Source organism: Xiphophorus couchianus, chromosome 9 (genome assembly GCF_001444195.1).
Source record: "Xiphophorus couchianus chromosome 9, X_couchianus-1.0, whole genome shotgun sequence".
Classification (NCBI taxonomy): domain Eukaryota; kingdom Metazoa; phylum Chordata; class Actinopteri; order Cyprinodontiformes; family Poeciliidae; genus Xiphophorus; species Xiphophorus couchianus.
Window position 1 is genome coordinate 19193831 of NC_040236.1, and position 10628 is coordinate 19204458.

The 10628-nt window shown below is 41.1% G+C and overlaps 1 protein-coding gene across 1 annotated transcript; it reads left to right on the forward strand.

Annotated features, from left to right (window-relative positions):
• Positions 1–2256: 2256 nt before the first annotated feature.
• LOC114151327 (dimethylaniline monooxygenase [N-oxide-forming] 5-like) lies at positions 2257–10045 on the forward strand. Its single transcript, XM_028028470.1, has 11 exons — positions 2257–2385; positions 4051–4189; positions 4290–4478; positions 4571–4736; positions 5084–5226; positions 5344–5540; positions 7016–7151; positions 7242–7461; positions 7585–7657; positions 7773–8025; positions 9040–10045. The coding sequence occupies exons 2-11, from the start codon at positions 4058–4060 to the stop codon at positions 9187–9189; spliced, it is 1659 nt and encodes a 552-aa protein (XP_027884271.1). The 5' UTR covers positions 2257–2385; positions 4051–4057; the 3' UTR covers positions 9190–10045.
• Positions 10046–10628: the final 583 nt, after the last annotated feature.

Consider the following 10628-nt stretch of genomic DNA (forward strand, 5'->3'; position numbering starts at 1 on the left):
ATGCACTTAACTCATTTAGGTGCCAGAGACGGGTGGAATTTTCCATCAGCCTGGACAAAGTCTGGCCTGCTCTGTCCACGTTACCGTGACGCTTTTTTCCCCCGCATGAGGCATTATCACACATCACACATACAGTATATAGGTCTTCCAACATCCTCAAACCATTCTTACTCTACTCCTTCTACAGATTTGGTAATAAATTCTTGTAAACTGGGAAGTGATTTTTAAACCTTTTTTTATTATTTTCTAAAATCAGCCAAGTTCCAAATAAGTTTGGAAGCACCAAAGTCAGGGTTCTGAACTTTGACCTCCCCCCTGGAGCTACTAGATTGTGCTTTTCCATTAAACCAAAAAGGATTTGTGAGCTTGAATAACCGGTGGAGCGTCGAGGAAGAAGCTAAAATGTGCAAAACATAGAGGACATTAGGGGATAACATCCAAACCTCAGGTCATTTTGATAACTTTTACTCAACCATAAGAGAGAAAACAGTGACTTGCAAAAGTAATAATTTGATCCAAACCTTCGCACTGTAACTGACTGAATTGATGTCCTGATGGAAGGTGAATCTCCATCACAATCTCAAGGCTACTGCAGCCTCTAGCACAAATTTTCCCACAATATTGTCATGTGTAGCTCCATTCATCTTCCATTAATCAGCTTTCCTGTCCTCCTCACAGCATGATGCTGCCACCACCCTGCTTCACCATGGAGACACATCAAGTGACGTTCACAGTGATGTGCTTTGCTTCTTTTCTATAACACATTATATTGTCAATGTAGGCAAACATTTTAGGCAGATCACCTTCTTTCCTGTTGGTGCCTACGGACAAACTATGATCAGGACTTAATGTGTCTTTCTTTCAACACTAGTTTTCTATTTGCCAGATTTGTGGGGTGCACAAATAACAATAATTCTGTCAACAGATTTCCCCGTTCGAGCTGCGGATCTCTGCAGCTCTTCCAAAGTTACTATAAACCTGTCTTACTAGAATTATTCTGTTGTATTTTTTCCCATTCCTGAAGGAAGGACATACTTACAGGGATGGAATACAAATAGACTTTTCAGATCTTCATCTTTAAAATGTTGAACAGAGGGGGGAACGCATCTTCTAGATGCTTCAACAGACTGAGATGTTTAAAGTGTTGATGTGAGGTCTGAACGTCATTCAACGGTAACCCAACTTACCGTCCTTTCACAGGACATGACCCATAGTCTCCGTTTCGTCAAGAGAACTGTCCTGTCTGAGCACAGACGCTGAAAGGCAGTCAGAGGCAATCTCTGAGTAAACAATAGTTTACTGAATAGTTGACATTCATAAGCTGGGAAAGTTTGTACACATTAACCAATTTATTGACTCCATCTACTGCAGACTTACCAAGTGCTATCTGGTTCACATAAAATGATTTGGGAACTATAGCAATGCAACCCAGTCAGCTGTGACCTTGACTTTTAGTCAGCGTGATGAAGGACAGAGTGATTGAGGAAGAACTGTGACCTGCTGAACAGACGTCAGTAGACGGACTGAGGACAGAGGATGCAGCAGCACAGACGAGCTCCACGAACTGCAGAATTTTTTTATTTTTATTTTTTTGTAACTTCGTGTTTTTAGATTCATTTCACGCTCTGTCGTGTACAACGAGTTCACTCCTATCCACGCCGTCTTGTTTGTAACCCTGCAGTTTGTCAAACGGCGCGCGCATCTAGACGGCGGTGTGCACGCGCAGCCTCTCAAACAGGTTAGAGTAACACGCGCGTGTCCGAGCGAGCGCGCACACCAGACATTAGTGATAACTAATATCACCATGTACTTTTTTATTATTATTATAAAAATAAAAAATAAAAAGCATATCTTGACCAAACCGTGCTGCCCATATTTGTAACGAAGCTTGACATGTTTTTTCTTCCTCGGTTGTCTAACAGCTCACGGTTTTCCCGGCATCGGCGGATCAGGTCCTCAAAGTTTTGGACCGCCCCTTTTAAGCCACATGACCCAAACTTAAGAGTACAGTTACAGTAGTCTGTACTACCGCACTACTCAATCAATCAATCAATCAATCAATCAATCAATCAATCTTTATTTCAGACACAAAAGAGGTCCATAGTAAAACAAAAAGAAAAAAAAAAAAAAAAGAAAAAAAAACAACTGATAAAGCTCTAAAATAAAGAAAAAATACTTCCATAAATTAATCGATGGTGTATTTCTCTGATTAATAAAAGAAAACGTACATGATACTCTCATCCACAGACTGTATGCAGATACAGTCGGGTGTCTTTGTTGCCTGGAGAGAAAAAAAAAAAAAAAAAGTCAGCAGCGGTCTGTATAAAAGTCGGCGCTCTGATGAGATTCGCCCCTTTTCCAGAGACAGGCCAAGAAGCACACAAGGTAAGACAAATAAGCTACTGCAAGAAAGCTTTTTTTTTTTTTTTTTTTTTTGCAGCTGTTACGTTATTTTTCACAATTAAATCCTTTCGTCTTTAACATGCCTGATCTTTAAAGTCATGAAGAAAATAGCGAGGTTATTACAAATCTCGCCATGGTTTTGCATTGTTGTTGTTTTTTGCATGGATTGTGTTGTTATTATGCATTTATATAGAACATTCCAATTGGTGTATTAAAAGGTTAAAATATCTACCAGCCTCTACGTTTTCTTGAAAAGAAATTTGAATGAGAAGAAAACGCACGCTGTTATTTTATTTCAACAAATGAAACATCAGAACATTGTGCAGAAGGTTTTTGAAAATAGCTTTTATTTTGTACATGTACTGTATATATATATATGTATATATATATATTGTCTCTGACATATTTCTGTTTGTTAAAAAAAAAACTATACAATCAAAGTTTCTCTGTGCAAAAAAAAGTAAGGATTAACCAAACTTTTCAATAAAAAAATAAACGAGGCAAAAGTTGCACAAGGCAAAAAAGTTCCAACGGGGAAAGAAAACGGGTCTTAACACGAACTGCACAGATGTGATATAACAATTTGCAGGGTCACTGGGTTTATGTGATTTAAAGCAAAACCTTTGTTCTGCTTCTAGGAACTTGTTTTATGGCTCTGGCTGCAATCAAGAGCAGAGCATTACTGAGGGTTTTATCTGGAAGCCACAAAAGGCTGCCTCCCCTCAAATGTTGGCCGTGTTTATCAAAACTCAAACTTATCTTTAAGTGCTTGCACTGTAATGATTTTTTTGTGAATTCAGCTGAGCAACAGTTTGGTGCTTTGCTCTGATTTCATCATCACATAAAACTATGATCACATTTAGAAACCACTTTGTAAGATGTTTTTTGCTAAAAAAAAAAAAAAAGACTTTTTTTTAACCTTTGTTTCTGTTTACGAGTGGTGCTAAATGCACCATTACTTGTATAGGAGAAACATGAACAATATTTTTTCAAAACTGAATAATTAAACCGGATTGAAGTCAAGAAGCGCTGATTGTAACATATATTTTTTTTAAAGCACAAAAAATGTTTTCTTATCTCGTGGTCATATGAAAAGTATTGCTGGAGAAAACCGCATCTAAATCACCTGAGACTCTGCCATTTTTCCACCTTCCTCCTCAAGCTGCGTCTTGCCAAGGGAATGTAGTCAAAACTTGTTGAAATGTGAAAACACACTCCAAAGGAGACATATCCTTCTAATAGGAAAGAGAACAAGAAGTTCCTTTACACAGCAGAGAAACAAATGGTAGCAGTTTGGAAAAAAAAGGTTGGATTCAGGATTTAAACGGCGAGGGGTGAAAACATATTATAACCCACACATAAAATGTTTTCCTGCTTTAAGCAACCACCTTGACTGGCAGGTCAGTAATGAGTTTTGAGGCATATTTCTGTAGGTTGTATGCTAAAACCCTAAAATTGTGGGGTAAATAGTAATTCTAGTCTGAGCTAAAGACTTCTTTAAAGTGAGTTTATGACACATCATTACTTTAATTTGATTCAACAATTTAAGTTAATTGCGTGGAACACCGTGACATAGATTTTTCAGTAAAATATTTGATCTTATCCACTGTAACTTATACACTTTTCTGTCTTCCTGTCCTGTTGCAGCTCCATCATGGCGCAGAGAGTCGCAGTGATCGGGGCGGGCCCCTCGGGTCTCACCAGCATCAAGGCTTGCCTGGATGAGGGCCTGGAGCCCACCTGCTTCGAAAGCAGCGACGACATAGGAGGACTCTGGAAGTTCAAGGTAAGAATCTGCTGGCTGCTGCTGTGGAGATCATTTTAATCCTGCAGATTTCCCTGAGGAAAGCAGTGACTGAGTCACTTTCAATTCTCTGTCTTCCCAGGAAGTCTCCGAGCCGAACAGGGCCAGCATATATCGCTCCCTAACCATCAACATCTGGAAGGAGATGATGTGCTACAGCGACTTCCCCATCCCAGCTGATTACCCAAACTACATGCACCACTCTAAGATCCTGAAGTACTTCAGGATGTACGCAGAGCACTTTAAAATACTGCAGCACATTCGTTTCCAGGTAAATGCACAGGAAGAAGACCTCATTAAATCATTCTGGAGCTGTTCAGAGAGCTTTGTTGACCTTTTCCTTGCTCTTTGTCTATAACTTAGACCTCGGTGAAGAAAGTCACGCAGAGACTGGACTTTTCTCGCACCGGTCAGTGGGAGGTGGTGACAGAGAATAAAGATGGACTGGAGGAGAGGCACATCTTTGATGCAGTCATCTGCTGCTCCGGTCATTTCAACTACCCCAACCTGCCGCTTAAAGACTTTCCAGGTAACACATGGTGGAAAACGCAGAGCCTTGTGCAAGTATTCATTCTTGAACTGTTTGATATTACGCTACAAAAACACAAAATCTTATCAAGTATTCTTTTTTTTTTTTGTCTATCTTCTAGTGAAGTTATCTTATAGTACACTTGAATCCAAACTAACTTACAAGCTTGTTTTAAGTGAACAGGTCCTTGATATTGATGTTAAAAATTAAGTACACTTCCCTTTGGCAGAGTTTTCACTTATAACATTGGAAAAATGTACAAATAATTTCATAAGTTGCTGTTTTAATGCTAATCATCCTCGTTATTTGCATTCCACACGCTCAAATATTTTTCCAATATGTTCCAGGAATTGAGACGTTTGAAGGAAAATACCTCCACAGCTGGGACTACAAGGGACCTGAGGACATGCACGGGAAGAGAGTGGTGGTCATCGGCATCGGCAACTCAGGAGGAGACATCGCCGTGGAGGGCAGCAGAGTAGCAGAGCAGGTCGACAAGACTTTCTGGGGTTTTTTTACAGCCGTTGCCACATTGAAAGTCTTGCTCTCCCTGTACACTTTTATCGACGGCTTCATTTACTTGTTGCCCTTGAATCTTTTCCTGCAGGTGTACCTGAGCACTCGCAGCGGTGCCTGGGTCATCCGTCAGGTTTCCGACAACGGCTTGCCGGTTGACAGGTTCAACACGCGCTTTGTCCATGTCATGTTCAAGCTGCTGCCCATGAGTTTTCTCAACTGGCTGGGGGAGAAGAAGCTCAACGCCATGTACGATCACGCGGTGTACGGCCTCAAACCCAAACACAGGTACGGTACTTCAATGCTATGATGAGGGGGGTCAATTGTTGTTTTCTGAGCAGATAATTATTTTCCTCAGCAAAACTAAATTGGTATTTGTCAATCAAATTGCAGCATCTCCTCACTGATCACCCTTTATGGAGTGTCGTCACTCTATTGGGGAGCATGGTCTAAAAGCTACTCCAATCGTCATCAACGTTTTCTGATTCCAGCTATAGAACAACAAACCATTATGTCCAATCCAGCAGGAGAGCAGCTTGAACTGCCAAAACAAAACCTTGGATAGATACTGTAGGTGCCTAAGCATCCACTAGATTGCAATATGTTGCTCAAGGTGCCGCTGAGGGTTAACTCAGCAATATCTGAGCCAGCCAGTCTGAGTCAGACTGTATCTGACAACACAAGTGTCTCCTGCTGTCAGTAGAGTCAGTGGACCAACAGGAAAATATTAACCTCACTGTGGGAAATAGGCATTCATACTTTGTTGCTTTGACATGCACCACCTACCAGGGGTTAAGCTCGAGTTATCTGGGGGTAAAGCTCCAACACGTGTTTTCCCAAGTGTGTTAGACTGTCGGAGCAAGAGCTGTTCTATAATCTGTTCTGGATTTGATCAAATCTTTTGTGGGAGTAAGAAACACAACTGCTTAGTATTAAGTTAGAAAGGAATCTTTAGACTACAAGGGCATCCAACCCTTGTATTGCTAATGTTCTACTAATGACCTAACTATTGGGTTCATCAGAGAGTCTTGGAGGATTGGAGTTTGACACCTGTGAAATTGATTTTAAATTTTTTTGCACTCCACTAAAACCGGGCTGGATAAGATGGGTAAAAAGCCTAGAAAATGAATTCGTCTGTAATTCCAGTGTCATAATCTTGCTTTGCAAAATGTGGGGAAAAACAACAACTTTTAACATAAATGTGTTTATTCAATCTGGGGTAAAAAAAGAAAGAAGAAAAGAAATGTTAAGAAAAAGTATCCAAATTTATGGACAACAATTCCATTGAGACAAAACAATTTTTACTAACAGTAATCAGTCAGGATGTGGCAGGAGAGAGAAGGGCTAAAGATGTGCTGCAAAGATCCTAAAGTACCAAACACTAGAGGGCAGTGTGCTTCACCACACCCCACATCCATCCATCCATCCATTTTCTGTTCACCCTTGTCCCTAATGGGGTCGGGAGGGTTGCTGGTGCCTATCTCCAGCTACGTTCCGGGCGAGAGGCGGGGTACACCCTGGACAGGTCGCCAGTCTGTCGCAGGGCAACCACACCCCACAATGTTACACAAACAATGATTCTATTTCCACCATTTCAAAATGAAAAGACAAAAACATGCCAAGAAAATTTTTCCAAGACAATAATCACCATGATTGCTCCTGTATTACCTGATTGCAGTTCAGGAAATAAACTTGATTTTCAGAGGATTTCATCATGTTTGCAGTCTACTGTTAAATCATTATCTCCTCTTCTTTTTCCTAAGACTCTTCAGCCAGATTCCAGTGATCAACGATGACCTTCCCTTCAAGATTTTGTCCGGGTCAGTCCTCGTCAAGCCAAACTTGAAAGAGATCCGTGGCTCCACCGTGGTCTTTGATGATGGCAGCGCTGCGGAAAATGTTAGAGGAAAACGAGATGTGTCACAACCTTTTGTTTCTTTGAGGGGGGAAAAAACAACAACCTTCTAACCAATGTATTTCCTCTCACAGGTGGATTTGATTGTGTTCGCCACGGGGTACAACTATGATTTCCCCTACTTGCCGAAGCACGTCATGTACAAGTCGGGGCACCGTGTGGGCCTCTACAAACATGTTTTCCCCCCAGTCCTTGAGCAGCCTACTCTGGCTATTGTGGGATTTATCCATTCTGACGGATCCATCATGCCACAGGCTGAGATGCAGGCCCGCTTTGTCACTCGTGTCTTCAAAGGTGAGGCTTCACTTCAACAGAGGCCTTCTTGAAATGGTGCAAATACTACTTACTTGTCCCAACCTCGGCTCAGACGTAAAGGTCTGGTTGTTAAATGTCTGCTTTCTGTCTTTGGCCCTTCAGGACATAAGAAGCTTCCCTCAAATCAAACCATGATCAAGGCTGTTGAGAAGGACACCAAAAACATTGAGAAAAAGTACAAGTGACATTCATTATGACTTAGAAGAAAGGTTCTTAACATTACAAGCCTGAAAGCAAGGCTTTTAGTTCTATTGAAATCATTTTTAAGCTCACATGTTTTTCTCCTGCAGCTACGTTGTGTCGAGGCTGACGCCCCTGCAGGTGGACTTTCTCGAGTACATGGACGACTTAGCGAAGGACATCGGAGTGCGCCCAAGTCTCCTCTGGCTGCTCCTCACCGACTTCCCCCTGTTTATGCGGGTTTTCTGGGGACCCATCACTGCTTACCAGTACCGACTGATGGGACCGGGAAAATGGGACGGGGCCCGCAGGGCGATCTTCACCCAGCTTGACCGCCTGTACCAGCCCCTGAGAACCCGACAGGTCTGAAATGAGTGCTTTGTACACTCCTGGTCAGAAGTTTACATACAGTCATCATCTGCACTAGTATTTTTTTAACTGCTTCATTTTTTTTTACATTAGAATAAAACACAGAACTTCATTAATTTTCAAAATAATTAAATGGCATCTGGACTGCACTTGTATAGCATTTTGATCACTCAAAGCATTTCAAACTAGAGTCACATTTATTCACTGATATGCAGTTTGGGGTTAAGTGCCTTGCCCAGGGGCATATCAACACGTGGCAGTAAAAAGCTGGAATTGAACCTACAACCTTCAGATCACAAGAAAACTACTCTACCCATAGAGCCACAGTCACCCCATAAATGGGGGGATTTCTCGAAGTGCTCAAAATACACATGCAAAGTAAAATATAACAGAAATTTTACATTTCTAACAGTTAACAACAAGTTTCTGGTAGATCTGTAACCTTGGCACAATTTGAAGAGCTGATTTCAGGCATGTAGTTTCCTGGCATAGATAAAACGTAAGCATAATCAACATATTTTATGTGGGGTTAAAGTTGGGGCTATTCCAGAGGCCTAATGTTGTGTAGAGTGAACCTTGAGTGTTGGTCCAATGTAGTTCATGGGCTGTTCCTGTTCATTTTAACTAACTTCCTGCCATCTGAAAGGATCATTTAGTACAAATGGTTAGAAACTTGGACACACTTGCGCGATCCAAGAGTTGAATAATCCCAAATATACATTGAAAGTGATTTCAGAATGGATCAAACTGGCCAACCTTAAGCTTCTGGGAGGATTCTGACCTACATCTCTGAACCTGTATGTTTAATTTGATCATGTTTCGGGAAAAATCCACAATAAATTACCCCTTCAACCTGATTTTTACATCTAAATATTGTTGAATTTATACTATCATGCCATCTTTAAAGAAAGAATACTTCTAATGGATCATCAAAATACCCAAATCAATTTGACTTTCATGCCGTTTGACGAGTAAATTCAGACAATAACTGTTTGTGTGCTCCCACAGCTGGGGCCTCGAGAGAGCTCGACAGCAGGCCGCCTCTTCAAGTGGAGCTTGCTGCTCGTGGCTGGAGGAAGCGCCGTCTACTACATCCAAGTTCACAATCCCGCCATCATCTCCACCCTGATGTCCAAACTCCGTCCACAAACCGTCTAAGAAACCCCAAGTTTAGAACCTCTGATGTTAACTGTGGACATGCATCAGTCACGCAGCAGTGTAACCCAATTGAACAATGCAGCTCTTTTTACTTTAACATGCAACGCTGGTGACACTCAGACTAGCCTGCACTGAAGTAATGTTTCATATTGCAAAAACTGTTGCAGTTTAACTGTTTACAAGCAGGCCAGAACTAAACACTGCAGACCATTGTTTATTGACAAGAAGGGAGGATGTTAAGCCAGGATCAGAAAGCTGACAGAGTTCACCTTCCTGAACTATGGAAGCAGAAACGAAGAGGAAGAGACACAAGAAGTCAGGGAAAGCAAAATAAGGACATCAGCTGTTCCTATAATGAACTGGGCTCTGATTACATATGTCATACAAAAAGCATTCCTAAGAATAATGTGAACCTGCTTTGTTCATGTCAAACCCAGCTCTTGTGCATTTTTAGGATAGATTCATGGTTGGAACACCAAATTATGTCTAAAGTTCAAACATTCAGGTGGTAACTTGAGGTAAAATGACCAGAGTGTTCTTAGGTTTAAGAGCCGCGGTTTGACTTCTCCATAGATTCCTGCCTCTTGTGGTTTAAACATTGCCTGCACTTGTCAAAAACTGCACAGTTTGTGTTGTAGTTCTTCTCCTGCACCAACAACCAGACGCTGTCGTCACCATAAATATGCTACCATTACAAAACTGTTTCTTTTTGTCTTTTTGATATTACATTATTTTTCATATAGACTACTAACTTCTGGTGTTTTCAGTGAACACAAAACGGCTTTTGTCATTTGAATAAATGTTTTAAAGGAACATTAAAGCAATAGGTGCTGCTAATACTACTTTTCCACCCAGAGTTTGACTGAGTGCTCTTTTTGTATTTCTTCTTTCTGTCTTAGGCTTATTATCTCTTTTTTCACTGTAAGAAGCAATTAGAAAATCTTAATATAAAATGAAACCTCTCTTGCATCTCTGCTTATGCTTAGAGAAGCTTCAACAGCAGGTCAAGCATGCGTGCCTGTCTGTTTTGAGAGCGATGAAGGTATTGGTGGCCGGTGGAAGATCAATATCGGAGCAGATTTTGTAATGTTTCTGTTGTCTCACCTGTATAAAATATGAGCAGAAATCTCCCTGCTTGTGGGCCGCTGTTGGCCGTCTTTGTTAGTTTCAGCCTCTTTTTTCTGAATCTATGGGAGCAGACTGATGGCATGAACCCCACCTTGATTTAGTCCCTCCTTCTGCAGTCAAAAATACAACCAAATAGGCCCACAGCCTTAATGAAGACCATAGAAACTGGCACACATTTTTCATTTGAGGGCGTATTGGTTTAACATGCTTTTCTTCTGCAGCCACAAAAAGGGTTGTATTCAACTGGTCAAGGCACTTAAATACTATAAACCAAACTCAAAACGTCTCAAAAGGCAACACACCATGCCCTG